A 27785-nucleotide genomic window follows, 5' to 3' on the forward strand; every position below is an offset into this window, starting at 1 on the left:
CCCTGTACGTTATTCAAACCAGGGGCACAACATAAGGGAGGGGGAGGGGGGCAAGGGTATTTTGCCTCCCCTCTGAAACCTTGAAGTGGGGGCAAACGGGGGCAAAGAAAGTGCTGTGTAATCAATTTTTAGATGCTTAAATACCACCATTTTCCACCTTGAAATACAAATTGTCGTGGGGGAGGACCCCCGGACCCCCCGCTTCAATAGGGGGGATCGATGATTCTTTATAAAAAGGTATATTGCTCCCCTTTGGAAATTTAGTTGTTACGCCCCTGATTTAAACATTTATGTCCAGAGTATTGTTTAAGATACCAAATATATGATGTGTGCAAAATAAAATCAGTGTACCTACAGTTTTTATAAATAATCTAACTTTAGTTTTTTGTTAATATTTAATTAAATTTAAGGAAGTAATCATTTTTGAGCACATTTTTATCACAATATTTACAAAACTGAGAGTTTTCTTTAAAATACAGGTTAATTATAAAGTCCGTGAAACATTTCATAAAATCGGTACAGCTAAATGGAAAAGAATAACGTAACAAATTATATATCACGTGAAAGAACAACTCTCAAAGTTTTTTTGAATGTAGCACCAAAAAGCTATTTTAAAAAACAACTGACAGGGGCGCTAGTGCATGTAGTTGCTGAAAATGGCTGCGAACCAGGCAGAGAGTTTAACAAAACACCACCAGTTTACAATAGCATAATGAAGTGGTACAAGAAATTCAAGGAAGACGTCTGTTTGTGCGACGCAAAACGGTAGGGTCGGCCAGGCGTGTCACAACAGACAGTGGATTGTGTTCGGGACATGATGGTGCGGAGTCCCAAGAAGTCAACTTATCGAGCTAGTGAAAAATTGAACATCCCTCAACCAACAGTGTGGAAAATTCTTCGTAAGCGATTAAGAGTGAAGCCGTACAAATTGCAGCTTCTGCAAGCCATCAGCCACGATGACAAACTGCTCTGACTGCAGTTCTGCATTGCCATGCAGAACCGTCTTGAAGACGATGACTTTGCAGGCAAATTAATCTTCAGTGACAAAGCCACGTTTCATCTATCAGGAAGAGTCAACCGACACAACACACGCATATGGGGGACAGAGAATTCACATGCAACTCTAGAACAAGTCCGAGATTCGCCAAAAGTTAACGTGTTCTGTGCCATGTCAAACAAGACAGTTTATGGCCCCTTCTTCTTTGCTAAGAGAACTGTCACTGGTATCACCTACCTCGACATGCTGCAATTGTGGCTTATGCCACAACTTGAAGCTGATAGCAGGGACTTCATCTTCCAACAAGATGGTGCTCCACCTCATTACCACAATGTGGTACGAGATTATCTGAATGAGACGTTGCCACATCGCTGGATGGGCCGTGGGGCAGCCGCTGACCGTGTGCTACTCCCGTGGCCACCACGATCACCGGACTTGAAACCTTGCGATTTTTTCTTGTGGGGATACATCAAGGATAGTGTTTATGTTCCATCTCTATCACAGAACCTTGACGAATTGAGAGACAGCATCGTAGCAGCTGCTCTTACCATCACTCCTAATATTCTGGGTCAGGTATGGGCAGAATTGGACTATCGATTAGATGTGTCGTGTGATGCAAGGTGGACACATAGAACATTTATAACAAGTAGAAAAAAAAACTTTGAGAGTTTTTCTTTCATGTGGTATATAATTTGTTACATAATTCTTAGCCATTTCACGGTACCAATTTTTTTAAATGTTTCACTGACTTTATAATTATCCTGTATAATGGGCAAATTTTACAACCTTAATAATATTCACAGGATAAATAATTTCCCTGATGACTGCAAAAGCCTTAAAGGCTATTTCTAAAATTTTAACTAGATACCTATCTTGCATTTGTTGTTCTGCCACAAATATTTTAACAGATATGTACTTAATGTAATATAAACCCATAAGTACTCTGAATCATCATCACTTGTCTGCCTTTTTACCCCCATAATATTACACTAAATTTGTGCATTTTTATTCCATCTGGATTCTGTAAAACTCATTATCTAGTTAAGGACAATTGTGAGGTTTAGCAAACTAAAAACTGAGTAGAGTATTTAAATCAATATTAAAACTTACAGAAATTTTATTAATTTTCATTTCAATATTTTATCATTTTTCTTTGTTTTTTATCCCAAAATTTCTTGGACTTCATCGCCCTCTCAATATAGGTATATTATTTCAGAATCATCTGATAATCCACAAAAATATTTTTGCAAGACAATCACACACATTAAAAGTATTAAAAAAGTTTGTTAATTTTTTTTACAGGAAAGCCTCTCGGTTCAAGAATTACCACGTTTAGTTATAACTTCTAACTTTTAAACCAGTATCTGGGCTGCTTTTTTCAAAAATGGTGCTTTGCAGTTGTGAAATACTGTTATTCCCAGCTTAAATAATTTTGTTCGGAAGCAACATTAATGAAGGGTAAAGTGGATGAGAGGGTTGGGTAAAGAAAAGGTATGCACAAACTATCTGTTATGATGCAGACATTGGTTGGTGTACACTGCAGAAGAGGCAGATAGTTTGGTATGTTCAGTTTCGTCAGGATCAGGAGAGGATGAGGGCAAGCTGTAGATGAGGAATTTGCAAGTGGAGGAAAGACCATCAGTAGAAGCTTTAAAGGGTTTAGAAAACATTTCTTAATGAGCGGAAGGGGTAAATGTGTAGTCAAAAATTGCTGAAAAGTTAGGTAGGTTGGGTCAACTACACTAATACGAAAAATCTTTATTAAAAGGGCGTGAAAGCTTGGAGGCAGATGAAAGGACAATTCTGTAAGAGATTACATGAAGTTTGTAATGAAACATCCTTCCGACCAGGCTCAAGCCCAATAACAAATTTTTATGTGTATTATTTGTGTCAAATGTTTACTGTATCGTATTTCATTTTAACTGTAATAAAATAGCATCACATATGTATTAAACGTCCCATACTGTTTATCAGCTGATCCCATAGATTAAAAGGTAAAAAAAAAAAAAAATTAAAACATGGGAAGGTAACCGAGTACCGCAATTTAAAGATAGTTTCTTACCACAGTGCCACCTTGTCCCGTAGCATGCCTGTGAGGATCGGAAATTAATTTCCAATATTCTTGACGCAACGCAGCTCTACGTTGAGCAGCTGCTTCTATTACGCGCCTTTCATTTCTAGAAATACCAAATTGCTCATCTGCCATTTTTCCTCCTCAGCAAAACAAAGCAGAACCACAGGCAGAACGATACTCATACATCAATGTTACCAACAGTCTCTTTACGAATTCTCTAATTCCGAACTATGAATAAGAGGCATATGTGAATAAGTACGGCCGCAACCATGCGTTAATTTAGTAAAATATCCTATGTTTTTTTTTATTGAAGTGAAGTATTAGAAACTATAAGTTTAGTAATTACACTTAAACTGCTTTTTGAAAACTATGTTTACATTGAGCTTGAAAAATATGCTTCGAACTTATTTTTCATACTACACTACTATTATATGCACGCATTCTTCATTTGACAATAGGTGTGTCGTAAATTTTCTTATCATCTCATGACTGTACAAGTGACTAATGTTTCCGGGATCCCCCACCCTTCCAACCTCCCCCCCCCCTCCTCCTAATATACGACCTTATCAAACGACCGGATAGTAGCGCAACAGCAGGTTTGGTTTTTATTTCCTTTGTGTCAGTTGTGCTCTATTCATCACGTTGTGCTTGACCAAGGACAGTGTAAGTTGGGCTTCTTAACGTAGTTGGTGTATTGTTGTATTATTCCCATAAATACTGATAGAAATAAAACGCTTTATAGTTTTTTATAGGGGTGAATTATATATTTTTTGTATAGAAAGTGACTACATTTAGATCATTTATTTGTGTCAGTAATTAATAACATCACTGTGTCTTTGTACAAAGACTGTTACAAATAGACATAATATAACTTCAAACACTATTGCAATGTATTGTTTTTAGGTTCAATAACGTGTAGTTGTTCGGACTTGACTTTGAAACTACCCTAAACTCTTGCGTCAGCTTACTGCGTAGTAGGTTATATCTTTTTATAATTACGGTAATTTCATAATCTCTTCAATTACTTTGCATGTTGTGTTGGTACGTGTGCAGGAGCTGAAAATATCCAAGAATCTTCAGTATGAAAATATTTATATTAATTTTGTCATGCCTTGCGATTGCTTGTGAGGCAGTTTCCTTTATGGACCTCATCATGGAAGAATGGAATACTTTCAAGGTATGATATGATAATTTAATAATCGGTTTTATTTTGGTAACCTTTCTTCAATGGGGTAAAGGATAAATTAAACTAACATGGTTTTACTTTGTGTAAACCTAGACAATTTATTAAATGTGATAGCTATCAGTGTTCAAGGGATCTATCAACAGAATGCCATTGGCTAAACAGATACTCGAGTTGCTTCCTTGGGTCAAGGTGATCTGGATTCAGTTCCTTGTGGGATCAGTCCTGGAATTTTTCGCAAGTGGAAAATGTAGCTTACTGTCCGCGCCAGGAATTGTGGCACTCGAGCTCCCTAGTCCTCGGGCTAATGGGAGGGCACGACCACCCGCAGCGACGGGCGACAGCAGTAGCGGCGTGGCCGTATATTCTCTTACATGAAAACATTTGTCCGCGCCAGGAATGGTGGCACTCGGTCACTCTAGTCCTCGGATCAGAGGGTACGATCATCTGTAGCGAGGACGATAGTAGTAACGGCGTGGTCATATATTCCGTTACATGAATATATTTATAAATGTTTCACAGTAAATGTTGATATACACCTGTACCATGTGACCATAATCATTGACTTTCCAACAACTTTCAAGACAAGGTACTAATTTGTTTCAGTAAAAAAAACAACACATCGAAAATTAAACATAATTTAAAATACTAAACATTTATGTCACATCGAAATGTAAACAAAACATCCATCACGGTACTGCATTACTGCGCAGCTGAAATGTTCCTACAGTCTTTGTATAGCTATGCAATACAAAGTGTCTTAGGCATTGCTGTCTCTTATGCTTCAAATTATATATATATATATATATATATATATATATATATATATATATATATATATATATATATATGCTGTTAACAATCAAATATCCTAATAACATATATTACAACGCACTAACATTTTGTCAATACTATATAATAATGTTCTTAAAACCCAATTTAATTGTTATCGAAAATATGGTAGTGCAATTAAAAATGTAATAACATGAATGGTAAAATAATAATAATAATAATAATAATAAGGCTGAAAGTGTAGCATTACAAATGCTATAAATAAACAATACCAACGAATTAAATACGATTCAGTTACGCTGATAGAGATATATTTCAAATATAATGCTGTTTCAAACGTACAAAATGTGTTGCACATGTCAGGAAACTCACAATGGACTTACCAAAACACTGTAGTTACTTTCACAGGATGTAGAACAGTAACCATCACTGTTTTCGGCACTGTTTTCACTACCCTCACCGGTATCACTATATTCACTGTCTTTCCCAATGATGATGAAAAATTCGTCTTGAATATCGTCCATTAAGTGGTCTTTCTTGCAATAGTTGTCTTCCGTGTTCTGTACGTGTTGGCAGTAGCCCTCCCAGTCACTGCAGGTAATATAATTCATAGCGTGTGTGGTTTGAATTTGCAATGATTGGAGAGACAATTCACCGGTGGTGTTATTTTCTCGCACTAGACGTTTAAGTTTTGCCCAAGCGAGCTCTATAAAATTCAATTCACACATGTAGGGTGGCAATCTGATAGCCCGATGACCATGAGTTGCTAATAGGTGATCAACTCTAAACCTTTTTGTTTGTGGTGGATGTCTGTCCAGCAGATCTAGTAGCTCTGTTTTACTCATAGTCACATTACATTCGACCCCATTTCTATTAAGCTATCCCACTATTTCTCGTTTAACATCGTATTCTGATGGTGGCTTGTCCACTTGTTTGGAGTGGTATGGTGCGTTGTCCATAACTACGATCGATGCAGGTGGCAGATTTGGCAGTACCTTTTCTTAAAGCCATTTTTCGAAATTTACAGAGTTCATTTTTCCGTAGTAATCCCTCACTGTAGCACTAGCTTTGTAAACAACACATGCTCTTGGAAGGAAACCATTTCTCGAACCAATATTCAAAACTATTAGTCTGTGAGCTGCGTTTCCTGTACTCATAACACCGTTTACATCGTCCTTTTTCTGCCAACATTTCATGAATGTTAAATTTGTGTCAACCCAAGTTTCATTAAGGAAAAATATTTCTTTTCCATCTTTTCTGATTTGCTTCATTACAGTAAGGTATTTTGACCGCCAACGGACGATATCAGCTCGTCCAAGCTCGTACACGTTTGTCTTGGGTTTTCCTCCATACGAAACCCATTTCCTGCAGAAGTCGGCGCAATGACGTTTTGTTCCAAATCCAGCCGATCTTTTCTTTAAGAATTGGTAATAGCTTGTTGACTGTTGGCACAACCTTTTTCACAATACAGAATTCGTGAATTGTATCTCGAATAACTCTTCTATCAAAACTGTCAACGTCAATTTTTACAGTCTTTCTTTGCCTGCAAAAACATGTTAATTTAAATTAGAATCAACAAGTTAGCTATAAGGGGGTAGTTTCGTTACTTTCATGAATTTGTTGAGATTTCTCCATTACTATATTTTTATATCCGATATTTTCAAAATAGGTTAAGTATTACATAAATCACGTTTTAACAGTAATTTTAAGTACTATTTTGTTAATATTAAATCATTTTATGACCTGAATGATCCTAATTAGGTATATTCTAATAAGTCAATAATTTCAGTTCCTCAACAAATAATATGGATGACAGGCAACTCATTTCAACTTCAAAAGGTCTGATAAGTACTTTACTGTGTCATGATTACCACCAAATTTCAAGATTAAGCAATAAATATTAATTACTGAGTAATAATTATAAAGTTATTAAATCTAGGAAACTACCCCCTTAATAAAACAAACATACTTAAATAGAAACTGGACAGTTTTCACGAATCAATTTCAGCACAAACTACAATTCGGACACATACGAACATAAACCTGATTTTCCATCGGTTCTTTGTGTTTAATGAACGTATATATTGGGCTTAAGTAGGCGGCCTTTATATGCCGAAAAACCCCGTTCAAATAGGTGGAGAGGATTTTTGGATTAATTAAAATATAGTTTATTTATTTTTCACATCTTCACTAAAACAAACGTCATATTTAATATTTAATTATATTTGGTGTTTACAATATAAATAGCCAGGCACCCAATACAACTATATCACCATTTTGATCCTTGAAATAGTTTTTTTTTCCGGGGGAGGGCCCCCAGACGCATCCATCGTAACCGACTACCACTGTTCAACTGCTGTGAGGGAACAATGTTTGTAGGTTGCAGGCTACAGACGCAGGTATACGCGGGGAGTCACTTCCCCTCTCTCCAACATGACCCCTCACCCCCGCGGAGAGAAGTGCCACCTTTCCTGGCGCGGACAGTACTACCATTTCCTGTACCTATTCATTCTGTTAATGCTTCATTCACAATTCAACACCCCTCATTGTCTCTAATGACCTTGGTGTTGAAAAACTATTAAGCTCTTAATACATTTAATCTACCAGTTGCACCTAGTTGGCTATATATTTTTTTTAATGTATGCAATTTTCAACTATGTTAAGTATACAAAATAAGATCATAAATGAAGTAGGTTCTTATTTTTTTTATTTCTAATTATCAATGGAAATATCTAATATATGTGTGTGTACGAGTACTTAGGTATGAGTGCATTAACGAATCCAGGGGGGGGGGGGGGAGGATAAGGGGCTCAAACAACCCCTCTCCCCCCCCCCCCCCCCCCCCCAATTCTCTAATGTATCTGGGTTCACCCCTGACAAATCTCTAATTAAATTGATATTATCCTACTTTCTCAGTACAACACTACCTACCAGTAAAATTTTCATATGAAGTAGGTATATGTTTTCAATTTTTAAATTACTATAAGATTGCCCCCAGCTGGGTCAAGCCCCTCCCAAACCAAAATCCTGGATCCACTACTCTTATGTGCATTAGAAGTAATACTTACTTGGCAAAAACCTACCTAATTTTGCATACAAATAATTAATATAAATAAAATAATAAAAAGGACTAGTGATATTATAAATCTAATAGGTAACGAATTTATTAAATGATATTAAATTATTTAAATAAATCAGTATTCAATATTAATATAAACACATGTATAAAATTAGTTATTGGACTTAGTAAAATAATCTAGATAAATTTTAATTTATAATGCATTGATACATACTGAAACATAACCTCACAAACACTCCCATGAAAATGGCCAGGAAACTACTAAACCTTCCACAGACACTCCCTGCCAGTGGCAGTGGATACTTACGAGCAACCTGACATTGTTAAGACATAGGAGCATAACCACACGTATATAAATACATTTGATAAAGTTTATAAACACAATTTCTATCACTAATTATTCACAATAAATAAATGTTTTTAATGATATGGACTAGTATTTAATGTCAATCACTAAAGTATAAAATTCAAAAGCACATATATAATTTATTTGTATGTAGCTTTTTTTTCTTTTCCATCCTTTGAATATTTTGTTACATGGTGATTCTCTGGTGAAATATGTCGTGAAAAGTGCATAAAACCCATAGTTTGGACAGAAATTACATTTTTGTGTAAATTTTTCAGTCACACAAAAATCCACTCATCATTTTTTCATAACATTCCTAAAGAAGTATAACTTTATAAAAAGAAGCCATCATTTAACACTGAATCGTAAAATACATTTGAATATTCAGAACATTTTGTTTCCTTTTATGTATGTGGTGTCATAGGTTAAGACATTTAAACTCAGTCTACACTAACAGCTGCAAAAGAAGTCATAGGTATTTGCAGGATTCCTAATTTAACATTTTGATAGAATGCTAGTTGTAGGACTTGAATGAAATCTAACTCTTACGAACACTTGTGACCTATATCTACAAGTAAAACTAGTCAATGAGGGCTGAGTAAGGACGAGAATAAAATACTTAACAAAAATGTAATTGTTTTGATGCACTATTTAGTAGCCACATTTGCTATCAAATACCTGAAAACTTGTCAAACACTTGTTAGAGATTAGTTCTTTTACTAATTTATGATTGGTTCTAACGAAGATGTATAAGTTAAGACAATTGAGATGGCAATTTTTAAATGAGCTGTGAGCGTTACTTTAACTTCATAATTGTTATAAGTAAGTGATATATATGTCTTGCAAACTCATAGAATTGATTTTATTGATTTTACGTTACACTCGCAATTGGACTTTAATCCTGTGTCAAGGAGTACTCTCTATTTCTCACTGTCCATTGCAAAGCAACAGCCAGTGGTGTATTCTTGGGGGGGGGGGGGGGCGCATAGCCAGGATTTTGTGAAGGAGAAGGTCCAGTATGACAGTTATATAATTTTTTCTAATGGGTAAATTTTCTTTATAAATTAATTTTAAAAGAAAATTGGTTTTCACAGTTAAAATATCAGGGAATAATATACTTTTAGAACTCCAACGTTTACACGTACAAATTTAAGTAATGATTTTGCTGGAAGAAATAAAATTGAATATTTTTTTAATTTTTCTATAAATTTTTTTAATGCTGTATTCTTAAGTCCGAAACTGTTTCATGATTTTTTGAAAACAATTCATAAATTGATGTAGCTTTATGTTATTAAATTCATGAAACACATACCTATCAAGTTTGTATGAAAAACGTGCTTATAGTGAGTGACATCTGTCAAACCAGCGTTAAATATGACTGGGAATAGTATTTCTGCCGCATCTGTGAGGCATGTGTGGCTATAATGGGAAGGAAATAAAAATTTGTTGTCCACTAAGGATTACAATAATCCTTCCAAAATCTAAGTAGCTTTGTGTAGCTAATTTTGTAATTTTCAAATGTTGTATTTACTTTTTTTATCTTTTAAATCCTGGAAGGAAGGGAACCAGACCCTGCATACATCTCCCCCCCCTCCCCCCGTATCATCCGTAGAGGTTCATTTGGGGGGGGGGGGGGGGTTGAATTGGGTTAATAAAAGGCAAGAAGTTGTGGTATCAATACTACTACATGTGATATAATTTATTTCTATAATTTTAATGAGAAATATGTATAGTATATAGCTTTTAAGTAATTGTAATCCCAGTTGCATTATGCCAATTTTCAGGTATTATTTTATCTCAGCGTGATAAGTACAGATTAATAAATTTCACTACTCAGTTCAAGAAACTTTAAAAATAACTTTTCCCTCTTAAATTTACTTTAGTGTATGACTTGCTGCATGTGCTCAAATACCTTGTGTATTATTATTATTTGTAATATTTATTCATTCCAGTGTAGATTGGATGTGTGTCACTGAATGATACTGTATTTTATCAGTTGAGTAAAATGTTAATATTTATTGATGACTTGAAAAAAATTTTCTAATCCTTTTGGCTTTTTTTTTTTGTTAGCTGGAACATCAAAAAGAGTATGAGAATGCTGTAGAAGAAAAGTTTCGCATGAAGATTTTTATGGAAAATAGGAAGAAAATTGCCAAACACAATAGCCACTTTGAAAAGGGTGAAGTTAAATACAAATTGGGGATGAATAAATACTCGGATCTGGTAAGAAATTCTGGCAGTTTATTGGTATTTGAAACTCGCTGCAATAATGCCTTTGTTATGACCTATAATAGTTTTGTTGTATTTCCATATATTTACGTTAATGTCTTCATGCAAGTTGAGGGAAAAATATTAGTATGCAATGAAATGTGTGCACAGAACAAACAGTCCATTGCACGTGCATGTTTTCCCAGTGTGCTCAAATGCAAGATATACAACACAGCACATGGTTTATTTTCAAACAATGGAAAATAGTTGATTGGAAAACATGTGCTCATATTGTAACACTCCAGACCTTCCAGATTGCTCAGCATTTGTTTTAGAGTGCACATTCATGAATACCTGAAGAAATTAGTTGTGTGCTGAAAAAGAAATATTTCAGTTCCAAAATAACAAAAAATGTAGATGATTGATAACTGAAATGTCTCCTGGACACAAACTGATATTACTGGGTTTTTATTAATACTTTAACAAAATTCAGTCACCATGGCCGCCATATTCTGACCACGAGAACAAATACAGGTCGCACATAAAATCTTCACTCACTAAAAAACATATATTTTCTGTTTGTAGGTACTGAAAAATGAATATTAAATACTGTTCACAAGTAAATCCTGTGGTTGCTTGCATTTCACGGTACAAGCTGAAGGATTCGTTCCTCTGAACAATGACAAAGTTACTTGATCTTTGTTTTGGGCTATTAATTAAGATTTGGTCTAACAAATTCTAACTAACAAGTTCAAAAAGGTTTTAAGTTTGGCATAGCCTGGACCACAGCTGCAAAATTCTCTGCCTCTACATTGTGTTAATCCGAGCCCAGACACGCAACTTATCAGTACCTCGTACAAATGCTAACTGATATCATGGCCACCCTTTGTCCTCCAAGAGAAAAAGGTATGTGATGTAATCTCTGATCAATGACAAACATTCACACAAAAATATCACATTCATCTGCCAGTTTTCAAACAAAACAAAAAAAAAAATTCCCAAAAAAATGTATTAGAAAAAATTACGTAAACATGAATTTACTAATAAAAAAATACAATAAGCAATATAAAAATAACTACACAAATAAGCAGGTAAAAATAACTTCAGTGGCTTATGAACACTAAGGCAAACAGATCATCAGAAAAGCATGGAACAGTATAAATTATGATCATAAAACACGTTGCAAACACACAAATACTTCTCAAAAACAATAAATAGCTGTTATTTATTACTTACCAGAAACCCTAACCATAGTATTGAACATGATCAGATAACATAATAAATGTTTAATGTTTAATTTGGTCTTTTTCAGGTTTACTTATAATAGTATTAACTTAGAAAATTGTAATTCATGGTAACAATGATATTTAACACTTCATTTGTTTTCCTTTAATATGATGAATGCTGTTTACTACATACAGTGTAAACTCTTTATAACGTCACTCGATTTAACGACAAACTCCTTAAAACGTCGAGATTGCTTGACTTTGGTTGGTTTACCGTGTTTTCTATACAATAATACACTCTATATAGCATCACACTCACTCTATTTAACATCAACAATACTGCATTATAAATCATTAAGCAGTACGTTCTAAGTTGCCGAAGTTGATAAAAACTGCAGCTGTGTACGTTCTTTTGTTTTCTGGTTTGTTATATTAGTAGCACGTGTTTACTTGAACTGATGTACCGGGATTCTAAGAAATTTTGTCTTTTGTTTTTGTATGATGAACGTGCACATGTTTACCTTGGTCACTAGACTTTTGTCAAATTGTTACACGTTATCATTATCGCAGTTGCTTACAGACTTTCGAACTGTAAACATGGCGAGTAAACGAAAATCTTTGTGTATTGACGAAAAAGTTTTATTAATACGCTCAATAGAGGAGGGAGAAAAGATCAGTGATGTTGGAAGACACTTTGGATTTAGTCGCTCTACCGTGTCTACAATATGGAAAAACAAAGAAAAAATAACAGACTGTACGCAATAAGTGTTATTGGTATGAAATGTGTACTATATTATTAAATACATATTATAGAATAGTAAAATAATATCTTTTATTTCTCTCCATTTAACGACCACTCTCTATAACGCCGAAAAATTGCTCAGTTCGTTAAGTGTCGTTATACCTATAGAGTTTACACTGTACTTTATTTAATAATATCAAATAACTTTACTTTCTAATGTGGATAAATAAATATACATTTTTATTTATCATATTGAAACATGTGATGTTTATGGTGCTGACTATCATGTCTTAAACTTAACCACAGGAAAAGAAATCAAACTTTAACTTACAAAAACAACACTGAAACTAAAATAATTTTATATAACATATATTACCTATGTTGATCAGACTTAAAAATTTCTCATTGTTATAGTTTCTTTACTTAACTGTAACTATGTTAAAAAAAAAACTTCAAATGTGTTATTTCTGAATAATTTTGTTTTGTCTGTTATAATTCTTGAGTTTCAGTTTGTAGTGATATCATATTTTTTTATATGGGCATCACTTTCATGTAAATTTATTAAGGAAAAGCTTTATAAAGTAAACATTATTGGATTAGAAAACAAGTGTAGTTAACCATAAAGACCTGACTAAAAAGTAGTTTTTTTTGTAAGAAACAGCTGTTTTTCTTATAAAATGCTGACTATTTAAAAGTAAATGAAATATTTTGTAGTTTTAAACTTGTTGCATGAATAGACCCCAAATTATTTTTAACAAAAAAAAACTACAATCACAGCTTAAATATTTGGGATCTTAAAATATTCATTCTCTGTATAGTTTGCAAAATTGTAAAATTTACCACTTGTAGAATTATAATTCAAATAGACAGTTGCTTCTAACAATGTGGTGTATGAATTTGTCCAAGAGATGTGTGTTTGTTACAGCTGCCACATGAGTTTGTGGCCACTCTGAATGGCTTCAACCGAACTGCTAGAACATCCCCATCCGGCGCCGTGGGCTTGGGGGCCGTGCGTCCTCGCGGTGCAAAGTTCGTCAGTCCCGCCAACGTGAAGCTGGCGGACAGCGTCGACTGGCGGGAGCAGGGGGCAGTGACGCCCGTCAAGGACCAGGGCCACTGCGGCTCGTGCTGGTCGTTCAGTACCGTGAGTACTTTCTAGAGTAGAGTATCAATCTTAACCTCCCACATGTGGGTTGTACTGGAAGAATCGGTACTTGATCATTCCGACTACTGGTGATGGCTGTTCAGTGCAGCTGTACCCGAAAAAGTTAGCATGTTTTTTCCCCCCCTCCCCTCAACAAATATGTAAACTTTGAAAAACTTATATTAGTATTAACATTTTTTTTTTTTTTTCATTGTTTATGTTAGAAGCAGGTACAGACTAAACATTCTCTGTAGGTATCATCTAGAAAAGTAACTTACTATGAACTCTACTGCCTCTTCAAATATTTTATCTCTTAGGTAAATTTATATATGCAAATGCTTGCAAAAAGGGACAGTGGCCTTGTACTTCATTACTTTTCTCATCATGTGAAGGCCTGAATTACACTGTAGCATTGCAGTCCTCCTTACCCTCTCAGCATGTATACATTAGCATTACCTAATATTTTAAATTTTTTTTCCTCAGTATTTCATTAGGTTTTCTTGTTCAATGTAAATAATTGCTGATTATAAGAGGTAGTAGCATGTTAGCAATGTGTTACGCTCATATTTCTCATTTGTTCATGTTTTGAAGTACACCCACCTATCAAAGTAATGCTGTTCAATTAGCACGGTTTATATTTTATATATTACGGCATGATTTGAAGTTGCATGGTTATAGATTCGAAGAACCTCTTTTTTTCTCTTGTGTGAATTTTTTATTTCCATCCGTGGACAATGGCAATGGCACTTGTCTAGCATTAAATACTATGCGATGAATTCACAATGTAACGAATCAACAAACAATATTTTTTCTTTCCTTTTCTTTTCATTCACTTCCTTCATTTGCGTATTTATCTTTGACGACACCAACGTTTATCCCGCATAGCAGCAGCACTGGAGAGTAAAGAGAGTAAAGCTAGAAGCTTTCAGAGATAGTTTACCTTGCGGCTTCTAGAACACACTCGTGGCAAATCATGGCAGACGTGCATTTAGTAAACAACAGTGCCAGGAATTAGGTTAATTGGTTGAATAATCTTTCTTATACTAGAAAACATTAATTTTATGTGTTTTAAAATCATATTAGGACTGAAATATATCTCCTATACTAATAACATTATTATTTTGTAACTCAGGAATGATGTAGTTTAATGTCAAGATGTTATTCAACATTTATTTAAATATACTTCAAGTGTATTTAGACATATATTTATACTATAAATAATTAAGTTTAATGGGAGCAGAGTCTTGATTAAAAGGGTAGTCAGAAAGTCAGAAGGCACAATTACTTGATTAGAAAACAAATTATTTTGATTAACATACACTCTTAGGAAAACATATTTGATTATCTCTGTTTTGATTAGTGCTCTATTTTCCTGGAATGAATTAGAGCATTACCTTGAGAGGCAGGTGTTAATTTACTTCATTTAAACTTAAAAATTTGGTAAAAGTTATTACTTATTTTGTTGGTTGGTTAAGTTTTAAGCTCAAGGAAAAAAAATTTTGCTGTTGATTATTGATGACAGAAATAGTCTTTTGGATAACGATTTCAGGTTTTTACTGCTTTTTATCATCATTCATGAAAAATTCACAAGTCCCACTGGCTGCAATCTTCCTGACCTCTCACAATAACATCACAAAACTTTACTGATTCCCCAAACAATTCTCTTTTCAACTACCAACTAAATGTCTGATAAAATAATTAAATATTCTCAATATTACTTCCCTGCTACAAAAAACTCATGGTGTCCATAAAATAATGTCCCATTTTCAATATTATATTATGACAGTTTAAGCTTGACTATTTACAACAAATCATACTTCAAACTGAAGGTAAACTAACCTAGTTTGTATTACAGATGTTCAATATGTGCACCTTTAGTTATACGTAAAGCCAAGATTTTACGGTTTTATTTTTTGGGAAATTTCGTCCTATAGATTTTGAGATTTCGTCTTTTATCGTCATAAAAATTCAGATTTTTTTGGTATCGCCTTTATGATTTATTTAGGAGGTTTAAGATCAATAATAGTAAATGTAATTGTAACCCCTTTTATTAATATTTACAATTTTTGCTCAAAGTAAATTAAAACATTGTTCAAAGTAAATAAATATTAACAGCGTAGTGTGTATTAGAGGAAAGTATAAAAACATTATGAACATAACTTAAGACCTCATAATTTGACATTATTCTTCCCATATTTGGTGAAGGTGCATTTATATACAGGTGCCAGTATTTTATTTTGGTGAACATTATTCATGATTCATGAGAAAGCAACCATAGTTAGAAGTTCAGCATTCTCAGACAATAGAGATCTTCTCCGGTCACTGACAATTACAGAATACTTTGAAAATGACCTTTCAGTGTCAACATTTGATGTTGGTATCCACATTAATTTGAGTGCAGCTGCAGCAAACTCAGGAAAGTCATATTTCAGTTGACACAAGAGATTCACCATGTCTACACTGGCTGTGTGTGGTTTTTGTAGTTCACTGTTTACAAGCTTTTGAAGGGCCATATAACCTGCTGCTCTTGCAGTTCTTGGCACATTTTGTAGGAAAGGTAGAGTATCAACCATTTTTGAGAACTTTTTGTCTTCTATGCTGACATTCCCAATATTTTTGGGATTCAGCAGGGCATCAGTATCACGAAAAAGTACATGAGAAGGATCACTTGAGACAAACTCATGTAGCTTTAGTTAGCTAAGCTGTGATGTCTGTTTGAACTGTTCTTTCAAGGCTGCAGACTGAACATTTTCATTTTTCTCAGTAACTTCAACAGCCTCTGGAAAAATTCCTTTTGTTAGAACTTCCAATGAAATTTGAAGATTCTGAAGCTTTGAATAGAGGAGGTGGGCAGTTGGGTACGAGGATCCCTCCAAAAAGTCAACAAAGCAGGCACAATTTTCAGTGACAAACACACTGAGCTTCGAGGGTTTGTATCTCAGTATTTTGCTGTCCCTCTATGAATTTCACACCAGCATTATTTTCTTCACTCAATTGTTCGAAGAAGCTAACAATGTTATGCAGGTGATAAGCCAGGTAGAAAACAGCATGAAACCACGTGTTTCATCGTGTCACAATGGGCATTGGAAACATCTTCACGTTATCTTTTCCATTCTTGTCCCTCAAAAAGTTCATGTGTTCAAAAAAGCATTTTTTACCTTGATCACAAAGAGGTTTCAATCGTCCAAACTGTTATGCCAGATCTGCCCTACCAGATTGATTTTATGTTCCCAGCACTGCACGTGGTACACATGTTCACCAAATATACCTTTCAAAGTGCTTGCAGATCGGGTCATATATCTAGCACTGTCAGTTACATATATGCAACTACGTTTTCTTCTTTGATTTCATACTTGGTGCATATGTCATTCACAGCTTTCGAGCACAGCATTAGCAGCTTCAAGTACACATGATGCTCCAAGTAAAATGCTATGTTCTGTCCCTGGTTGCAATATCTGGAAAAGAATATTGAACACACAGTTATTAGCTTTATCTGTGGTTTCATCTGCCATAATTACGACTTTCTGGTCTGCCACTTTTACTCTGATCTTTGCCTCTTTCTTTTCCCTTAAAAGAGGAATATATTTTTTTCTTACCCAGTCTGCACTAGGTATATCACCAGAACCACTGACATATTTTGCTAGCCATTCCCCAAGTTTGCAGTTGTCCAGTTTCTCAACAGGAATTCCAGCTGCAATAAATGTTTCAACTGTTTCAGTACAAATTCATATTTTTGTTCCTTGGCTCGTTTTAGCACTGGCCCTGCCTCATCAATTGAAAGCTGCCGTTTTGAAGTTTGTTGCCTTTGCTTCCCATTTTTGTGTCTCTGACTGTGTTTAACGTATCATTCCTTTCAAACTCTAAACGACAGTCACAAAATTTACACATCAATATTTTGCTACCACTCACATAAAACCCTTCTATTGAAAATTCTGCTGCACATGCAGCCACTGTTGGTTTATTTTTAGGCATTTTTTGGTTTGTTACACAATGTCGCTAACCTTTTCCTAAGACAGCAACGCATAAAAAAAAATCCACAGAAACTTAACGAACGTAAAAGTTTTAAAATGTAATGAAAATATAACTCATTTTATGTCGAAGCAAAGTAAATACGTCATGGATGCTGTAAAATGCATTTTTTTTATGTTTACAAAAATAATGTTGTTTGATGCAATCATGCCAATACACGAAACAATATTCTTTTTTCTTAAGACATGCTGCACTACATAAAGATTTTAAAGTTTTGGGTGCTGCGGTACACTTATTTAGTCAGAAAACAATAAATTTTTTCCTGGCTTTTAAATTACGTTATAAAACACGCACGCGGAAAATTATTACTCTCAACTCAAGTGCGTTTGCGTCATGTTGGCTAACGGTGTCTATTTACAATCTTCACCAGTATTCGAGGCCAAACTAATATTAATTTTAAAACTTTTTCTGAATAATTGACCAATTTTTAATCGGATCAGATAAAATATGTTACAGCGCACCAATATAAATTATACAAAAATTCAAACATAGCGCAATAAAACTCTGGCCACAAACACGTAATTTGGCTGCTGGGTTTGAGGAGCGCTGGTTGGTGGACCGCGAGAGCTCCGGGGGGCACCGAACAATATGCAAAGAGAGAAAAACGGTAGTCTTGATCTAGCCTCGCAGGCAGATTAACGTGTCCGAGCTTCGAAGGGTTCCAGCACAGTTCAATATTTAAGAGTTCTGGGGCCTGAAGCATAAACGCCAGTCCCAGGAAATTTTATCTGCTAAGGGCACGGTATAGTCGATAATTAAAATATAAGCAAGACAAATATTGAGATAGAATAACAAACGTATGTAAAACCAAGCCATAGCAGCCAAATTACATGAAAGGCCGTTTAAAATACAAATTTTTTATTGCATCTGACCTCGCAACTAGTCTCGTGTTTACCCAGTACTATCCAAAGCAAAGGACAGACGGTGTTCATCATAGGGTGGGTTAAAGTTTAAATGGTACAAAGAAACTTACAGTTAAAGTATTCTAATGGTATTTGCCTAAATAGTTGTTTAAAATGATATATTATACTGTGTGTTTTCTGTTGTGCATAAAAATCTTAAAAAAATAATCAAACAGTTGACCAGATTTGGTAATTTACATTGTGCCTCTTAGTATAGTGGCTGTTTAAAATTTATACCTAAAAAAAAATTAATATCTCCCAATACTTTATGTGCAGGAGTGGACAAACAGTTTTACAAATTCCTTGTTACATTTATATTTAATTGAGGATGAGCCTTGCTGTTGGTGATCGCCATTTGTAATAAATTTTCAATTGAGATAATGTCAGGGATTTCTGAACAAAAGCATCTGGCAAAATATACAGTATAAAAAAATTAAAATCTGTTTGAAGACATCCATATACTGTATTATCAATATTAGGGATTCAATACCAAAATGCCAGTTGACATATGTATATTATAAGAATGTATGATGGCCTAATTGAAATAATTCAGATTTGCATTTAGATATGTTTGGCAATTTCCACAAAAAAAATACATATGATATAACTACTTTGTAGCAATAGGCAAGGTAAATAAACACTAAAAATGTCTATTAAAAAATAAACAAATGTTTGGAAATTCCACAGCAAAACTGGGATTCTAAACAAGTTGTTGATCAACAGCATATTTCTTGATGGAATTTTTTTATTCGAAGATATGCTTATTTTTTATATGCGTTTTGAACAGCATACATATGATAATTAACTGTGTGTTCTCTTTCACAAAGTATTTTAATGTTAAAGATACATTAAAAATTAGCATGCATTTCGTACTAAAGGTAACAAGATACAACGTTCAAGCCATGCTCCATTTCTTATTTAGTAAGTAAACTGTTACGAGTGCAATTTAGATAATGTATAATCTCAAAAAGAACAGTTTGCGATATCACTTAAAATCACGCGTTTGAATTGATTGTACATAAGTGTTATTGTAACAACTCAGTGCTCATAAATTGAGTCAAAAATAGGTTTGGGATAGAATTCACGACCCATGTCGCATGAGAGTGACATCTAAGCGACATCATGTATTTAGAATATAATTTGGATTGAACACTATGTTTGTATTAGTGATTATTTTAAAAATCCACTACCTAAATCGTTGTTTTCTATATAGTCGATTTTAGATTTCCAATTTAATTTATACTAACAGCATACAAAACAACGGAACACAAAATACATTATCAGTTCTATGTACGTATATAAGTTTAGGAATATACGTGGAAAAAAAAAATTACCCTACAATTTGTTGATTTTAACTGTGGTAGGCCATATGCTGAGATACGGTAACCACAATCGCCAGCCTCTGCTACCTAGCGGTATTCGGGCAACTGCGCCCTTAAAACCAAACTAATGGTCAGGGACTTGGACGTTTAACCTCTCTCATACATAGAGATTCCAATGGGGAGGGGCACTATTCTGTTGCCAATTAAGTTTACAAGTTCACCCTCTACGAATTGGAAAAATTACACTCGGAGTTGCCATTTTGTGTAGGTGGTGAGAAAACAAAGCAGTACTCATGCGTGTGCTTCTCTAAAACTGTTTGAGTTCCTCTTTGTGACCAAGAAACCAACGCACTACAATCCTTACAGTATATATTATTAAAATTTATAACTGGGACATTTGTTTATGGACATACAGTATTTCAATATTCAATCAAAATTTCAAGTGTTATGCTTGTGCAATCCAGATTATAGCTAGTCAGGGGGAGGTCTGGAATGTTACAACACCTTGTTGGTTTGTTTTGGAAGAACCCATGTTGAGACATATTAGGTGTTTTTAGGGATGTGTAATTTTTATTTTTCATTGTAAAACTGAAACTTCTAATAACTAATTGTATGAAGTCATAGGAAAAAATACATAATTTTTAGGGTCTATAAATTTTATAAAGCTTTACTGTTAAAAAAAAATATTTTGTGGAATTTACTATTTGTTAATATTTGTACTCACGCTCATGTATGCAATTACGTTTGACAGACTGGTTCACTTGAAGGCCAGCACTTCAGACAAGAAGGATACTTGGTGTCGCTCAGCGAGCAGAATCTCATAGACTGTTCTACCAAGTATGGCAACGAGGGCTGCAACGGAGGCATGATGGATTTTGCCTTCCAGTACATTCGTGACAACCGTGGCATTGATACCGAGAGGTACTACCCCTACAAGGCCCATGTAAGTCATCATGTGAACTTCTAATTATTGCACAATTAGGCACTAATGTTAGCATTGAATATTTTTGCACTTTTTATGATAATCTTAAGCCATAATACATATATTTTAAAGCATTGATAACATATTATGCAAAATATTATCAACTTGTAATTTTTTTGTGGCAGCAGATTTAAACGTTTATTTAAGTGTGAGAGATGGTTATGAAATAAATTTTATTTCTTCTGATTTCTGTTAATTATCTTGTCGAAGATTTCATAGAACGTGTACAAAACAGTGATAAAGAATTTTTTAAGCAAACTCATGCCCATTTTTATTAAAAATTCTATTTATTTGCATTTTTCGGGAATGATTTCACAGAGAAAACTATTGGTTCCTTTTTTATAATAATTACCTAAAAAGTATGAATGAGCCTAACAGGATGACCCCTCTATTGGCAAAACCAAATTCCGGGTTTTTACCAGAATATTTAAGGTTTTCTAAAAGAAATTTACAGAATGTTACTATGTTCATAAAAATATATATAATTTAGCTAACTTTGTTGGTTGCATCAGAGCTGAAACCAAAATTTATTGTTGGCATTAAAGTATTTACTCTCCTGGTAAAAATTCCTTTGTCTTTTGGACTTGCCAAAGTGGGCAGATATGCAGTTGTTATAAAGCACGAAAGTAGCAAGACGATGCTAAAAAAAATGTTAGACAATAAATTTCTTTCCCTGGCTTCTTTTGATAATTGATTTTCATTATGAAATATTTATTTGATTTGAAATTTTTCATTTATTAAATTTTACTGTGAAAAAGGTGAACACATGAAAATGTAATATTACTTTTTGTACCTATTACTTTTTTGTACATATTATGTCTGCATATTTCAAAGTTTTGGTAACATTTTACCTCAAATTAGAAGGCAGAAACGCAAGCTGAAATGCAAAAAGTTGAAAGTTGGCCTGTGCACACGTGTTTTTGTGTCTTATGTACTTTACACACTGGTATTTGAAAAACTTGTAATTTTAATTAATGTTGTCTTGAGTTTTTTTTTTTTTTTTTAAATATTTGTAGACTAGACGTGAGTCTCCGTTGTGTGTCTCAAAACTTGAGTGGTTAAACTGGCTTGGACCTATTTCAAAACATGGATTGGTTTGCGTCTCTTTTCCCATCATTTAGAAGATTGTTTTCAGTACTTGCATTGGAAGTAACTTTTTTTATCAATGTTATCAGTGCTGCTCTGTTATATTAATGGTGTTTGGGAGGTGTTTCAGAAACACAGAAGACCAAAAAGTGAATTAATCAATTATTTTTTATTGGCGGGGGAAATGTTTTCCGAGCAAATTATTTTTCACCTCCAAGCCAGGCACATTAGGCTAATGGGTTCCTAGGCAGTCCTGACAGTCAATACATGCAGTTTTGCATGCACACCAGAGTGGTTCGAAAACCGCTCAAAGCTGCGACCTGCATTACACACGTTAGATTTACCTGCACTCTTGAGTTTGCCTTAGTGGTACATCCTAAATTGCACCATAGGAAAGTATTGTTTATGATGAGACCCGCAACACCATAGCTGAGAAACAATTGACTTTTGATTCAAAAAAGGGCTGAATACCACTAGTCTGAAGTACTTGATGACAAATAGACATTAAATTAATTAATTAAACATTTAGAAATGTTGAACAATTTTAAACAGGTGGAACACTGCTGTATTGTTTACTTTGTACTCAAATGCATTCCTTACATAGCATTGAACACCACCCATCCCTCTCTAACTCAACCGAAAGATGGTATGCACTCATGATTGCAGCTGCCAGTATTACACCTAAATTTTGTTTTCTGATGACATGTATTAAATTTAAAAAAATATACTTAGAACAAAAAGGATGTAACTTTATATTTTTTCAAGCTGCTTAGTCCTGGTGTAAATTGCTTACAGATCATCAACACCAACAAAAAGATACATACTTGTTGAGTAAGCCTGTAACATAAAAATATCAGTAGAGCAATTTGTTTCTAATAACTTTCATGTTTCACAATGATTATTATTTATTTTATTTGTGAGTGTTCTGCTTTTTATGCCACACATGCAGTTGAGCTTAAAAAAGTTGTAGATAGCAGTTGAAAAACAATAAAGTGAAACCAATTAATTTGTGAGTTTGTCACCACTGGCAAGGACTATGAACAGGTTGTGTGTTTCAGGATGACAAGTGCCATTTCAACCCCAGGGCAATTGGTGCCGAGGATGTTGGTTATGTAGACATTCCAACAGGTGATGAAGACAAGTTGAAGGAAGCAGTAGCGACAGTTGGTCCCATCTCAATCGCCATTGATGCTAGTCGCGACACTTTCCAGCTCTACAGGACAGGTATGCACAATTACGTACTTCTTGTCATTCATTGTAATTTTGAGATACTGGACAGGTGTGCAAACACAACAAAACAGTTAACTTTTTCCCTTGAGTAGGTAGCATTATGTAATTTCCTTCCATTCTGTGAACATTTTACAATTGATAATGACAATTGGTATGAATTTTTTGTATTTAGTATTTTCCCCGGGAAAAAATGTACATTTTATTATTTTCTAAAGTAGTGAATAACCACTACTTGTCTTCATCAAAAAAATTTGGTGTTACATATTTAACTTATACCATTTTATTAAGCTGCAAATCAAACAATGTATGTCAATATGATAATAATAAAAAAAACTTGGCTTTTACTAACATTGATTTAAAAAGTTACATAAAAATTTTAGTGTACATTTATTTTTATTGTTTGTTAGGGGTGTACAAAGAGCAAATTTTAAATCAGATCTGATCCAAAGACTAAAATTTAAATATTTTGCTATATTAAGAAAATTCCATAGATACTTTGGTGCTTAAACTAGGTGTTTATTCAGCACATCCTGCATACTATACACTGAATAATTTTGCAAGTTTACCAACTGCCATAGCTTGTAAATAAACAGAAAAAAATTGTAAGAAAAATTACTATTAAAATTGTAAGCTTAATTATTAAAGTACATTTGAAACATGAACACATTGATTTTTGCATATAACTAAGCCCTTTTACAATATCTTGAAAAATTTATATTGTGTGGATTCCAAAACACTGTTAGGAATTTTGCTTATTTTCTTACAAATGTATTGTATACAGCACCCAATAAACAATACTATTCTTAAAATTTTGTATGCAGAATATTGCTCTCTCTATGTATGTACAGTTCAAATGACTATAAACAGTTTTAACATTTAATGCAATAAGTATAAGTATATAGTGCAATCACAGCCTAATTTTAACAAACCCTTAGTAATATCGTTGTAGTGCAAAGTTTTTCTTTGTTTTAGTGGCATAGGGTTGGGGAGGGGAGGGTAGAGAGAGAAAGAGAGAAGGATACACAATAGCAGTTTTTCTGGTAGTGAGGAACAGTTGTATTACAATATATTATCTTAAAAGCTAGATTGCAAAAATTTCAAAATAATTTTTTGTATTGTGATAATTAATACAATGAAAACTATTCAAAGCTTGAATTCAATTAGTTTGTGATACTGACAGTGAGGGCATTTGACTTGAGTGAGAGAGACAGTGAAATTTGAAGTGAAACTAACCATTTATTGAAATTATTCTATCAAATTAAAGTAAACAACCTGTTATCCTCACTGTTTCACACAGACTAGCTTTGATCTTTGAACTTAGAAATATATTTGATGTATAATCTCATTATTCAAGTATTGATACCTCATAAGACACTGACTGATGCCATGGCCACCTATTTTACTCCTAAAGAAAAAAAGAGCGTTGATGTGATGTAATCTCCGACTAATGGCAAAAAAATCGCAGAAAACTATAAGCCAATCATGTCGTATGGTAACAGCACTTAGACTAAATCCAGTGTTTTATGCTTACAGAACTCTGTCTCTCTCTAATTTTTACATGACTGGCAAAAATACAAAACATAATTACATGAAGATGCATTTATGATTAAAACAAGCAATATTTAAAAATTAATAATACGTGAAAGCACATAAAAATGTAACTATAAGTAAACAGGTAAAAATAACTTTTAAGTGGCTTATGCACCATAAAGCAAAAAATCATAGGAAAAATAGGAAACAATGTAAGTTATGATCATAAAAAATTGCTTCAAATACACTAATACCTCTCAAAAGAAAAATAATGAACAGTTGATACTAAAATCATACCAGAAAACCTAACTAAGTATTTTGTATGATCAGACAACATAATAAATTGTTAATCAAGCTGTTTAACAAGTGCGGAGGCCTGTAACCTGGGTCATTGCAATATCTGTCATGAATCCTTAACCACATGACTGGCGACTAGCACATACTAATAGGCGTGAGGTAAACTAGCCCTGACAGCTTCTGACCTTTCTTTCCGGAACTGCTGCCACCTTGCAAGATGGCGTAAGTCTTAAGAGTAAACTACTGAACTATGTTGATGTGTTTTGCGTTAATTGGACTGGGATTGGGAAAGGGTAAGCTATCATTTTTTTATTCTTGGTATTATTAATTCATTGGATTGTGCCGTTGCCATTTGCATGCATGGAAATAACAATTCATTTGGATGAATCTTTGACCGCACAACTCCAAATTGGACAGGGTTAGTTGTGATGTTGAGTACCAAAGCGACTTTCTAAACTGATGAGTGTATGCTAAAGTTAGGGTCGCACCTGTGTGCGCAGGCGTGTACTACGACCCGGAGTGCAGCAGCGAGGAGTTGGACCACGGGGTGCTGGTCGTCGGTTACGGGACGGACGAGGAAGGCCAGGACTACTGGATCGTGAAGAACTCGTGGGGTCCGACCTGGGGCGACCAAGGCTACATCTACATGGCCCGCAACCGCAACAACAGCTGCGGAGTGGCCACATCTGCCAGTTACCCTCTGGTGTGATGAGGGAATATCTGCAGGCGATGAAAGTTTCCCAAGTCGCATCATCGTTCCAAACTTTGTAAGGGGCTCTGTTAATATTGATATTTGTTTCTTGTCCTGCAAACAAATTCTAACTCATGTTAAATTTATTTATTGAGGCATGGTTGACATTAGTAGGCCTGTGCGAAGCTTAGACTGAGTCAATTGAAGCTCTTTTTAATATTCAATTTGACTTTCTCAGAAAATTCGCTATTCATTTCATTTGAAGCTTTAGTTGTGATGCAAAGCTTCACGTCTGATGTGAAGCTTCGCATTTGTTGCAAAGCTTTAAAACATTGAAATACTGTAAGTCAATTAATTTTTTTTTGTTTTTTTGTATGTTTTGCTTGAATAAAGTTGGTTACTTAAAAAAATAAAAGGTGGCAGTCAGTTAGCTTTTATTTTATAGGGCCTAATTGTTTAACTACTTAATCAGTTCAAACATTAAAAAAAAAAAAAAAATTAAACTTTAACCTTTTATTTTACAAGATAAATGTAATACAGGTAGCCGAGAACAATGTTAGCAATTTGATTTGATGTTCACTTCGGTTTAAAAAAATCTAGCATTCGCACAGGCCTAGGCATTAGCATATAATAAAAAAAACTATTTTAACTCTGATAAATAAACATACGTCCAAGCTTACATTTCTTATGAATTATTTTAAATTTACTCAGAAGTCAACATTGAGAATCAGTGAAAGTAATTTATAAAAAAGCATATATATACATAGAATTATGTTTTGAAATCATTAAACTTGCCAATCGTGAAATGCTTACACTAATGTTCAGCTTTCTATGCCGACATACTTGGTAATAAGTGTGAAAACAGAGCTGTTAAGCTAAGTATTGTGAATTATCAGCATAGTGATGTTTAATTTCAAAGAAAGTGTTGATGTAGCACATTAAGTCCTTAAAGAGCAACCTTTTTTTGTGTTTTTTTTTTCATGTTATTAGTTGTTTATGTCCTTTTGATATATTATTCATACTTGTCCTGACTGTGATTGATGCATCACATTGTTGTAACTATTGAAATACTTAGTATTCCTAAGAATGTGAATAACTGTGATAACATATTTGATTTATGGTATGTTGTGTACACAAAATGATTCCCACACTGCTAATGTCTATCATAACTACAGTAGACTCCTGATTATCTGGGGTAACAACTGCAAGAGGTCCACGGATAACAAAAAAAAGTTGCAAGTAATGTAAAAAAAAATGTTTAGTTAATTTTAACCAGGCTATCTTGGCACATCGTATAATGTTGTACGTAATATGTACTAAATTATTAGATGTAATTTACAAAAAAAGTTGCAGTACACATCACTAAAAATTGCTGTTTTTTATGTTGTAGTATTTTACTGTTGATAATTATTCATGATTTAAAATTTTTGTTGAATGTCAAGTACTACTAGTTTTCTTTTATTATTAGACCTTAACTGCCTAAAGAGTAAAACTTCTGCCTTGAAACTAGCAGGCCAGTTATCGCTCACGTGCCGGTGCCAACCCGAGTGCGTTCCACAAGGAAACGTGGAACACAAGCACATACAGCTGCAGTTTCAAAGTTAAACTATGTATACACTACATTTGGCAGCATTTTTTATCTCGAGTCACAGCATAAAATGCTCTTGGCATATCAATAGATAGTAAAAAGTAATTTTTGTGGTTATGGTTTTTGGAAGTGAAATATGGTACGATTAACCCACAAATCTGGATAACCCGCGGCTGAATAATCTGGAGTCTTTTGTATTAGGTGTTAATAAATATATTGCATATTATTTTTGAAGAGTATACCATTAATATTATTGTTACATAAAAGGTGTCTTGTGTGAGAGTATAAAATATCCAATACTTGTTTTTGTATTTGTGAATAAATATTTTAAAATTTA

At 34.0% G+C, this 27785-nt stretch overlaps 2 protein-coding genes across 2 annotated transcripts in view; one reads left to right on the forward strand and one right to left on the reverse strand.

Annotated features, from left to right (window-relative positions):
- The window catches only part of LOC134541910 (uncharacterized), a 21260-nt gene extending 17698 nt beyond the window's left edge, over positions 1-3562 (reverse strand). The window contains exon 1 of the mRNA XM_063385653.1: positions 3060-3562. Within this exon, the coding sequence (XP_063241723.1) occupies positions 3060-3203 (144 nt within the window). The 5' untranslated portion in view covers positions 3204-3562. The remainder of the gene's footprint in view (positions 1-3059) is intronic.
- Positions 3447-27785, forward strand: LOC134541908 (cathepsin L-like). Its single transcript, XM_063385651.1, has 7 exons — positions 3447-3734; positions 4125-4248; positions 10542-10694; positions 13573-13791; positions 20796-20987; positions 23171-23336; positions 25670-27785. Exons 2-7 carry the CDS (start codon positions 4153-4155, stop codon positions 25876-25878), a joined length of 1035 nt encoding a protein of 344 aa, XP_063241721.1. The 5' UTR covers positions 3447-3734; positions 4125-4152; the 3' UTR covers positions 25879-27785.

Source organism: Bacillus rossius (assembly GCF_032445375.1).
Source record: "Bacillus rossius redtenbacheri isolate Brsri chromosome 4 unlocalized genomic scaffold, Brsri_v3 Brsri_v3_scf4_2, whole genome shotgun sequence".
NCBI classification, from domain to species: Eukaryota; Metazoa; Arthropoda; class Insecta; order Phasmatodea; family Bacillidae; genus Bacillus; species Bacillus rossius.

Excerpts from the sequence above, each read along its gene's own strand:
- LOC134541908 (XM_063385651.1), top strand. The coding sequence starts at position 4,153 with ATGAAAATATTTATATTAATTTTGTCATGCCTTGCGATTGCTTGTGAG. Across the intron at positions 20,988-23,170 it reads ACTACCCCTACAAGGCCCAT|GATGACAAGTGCCATTTCAA; the intron begins GTAAGTCATCAT and ends TGTGTGTTTCAG. Across the intron at positions 23,337-25,669 it reads TTTCCAGCTCTACAGGACAG|GCGTGTACTACGACCCGGAG; the intron begins GTATGCACAATT and ends CTGTGTGCGCAG.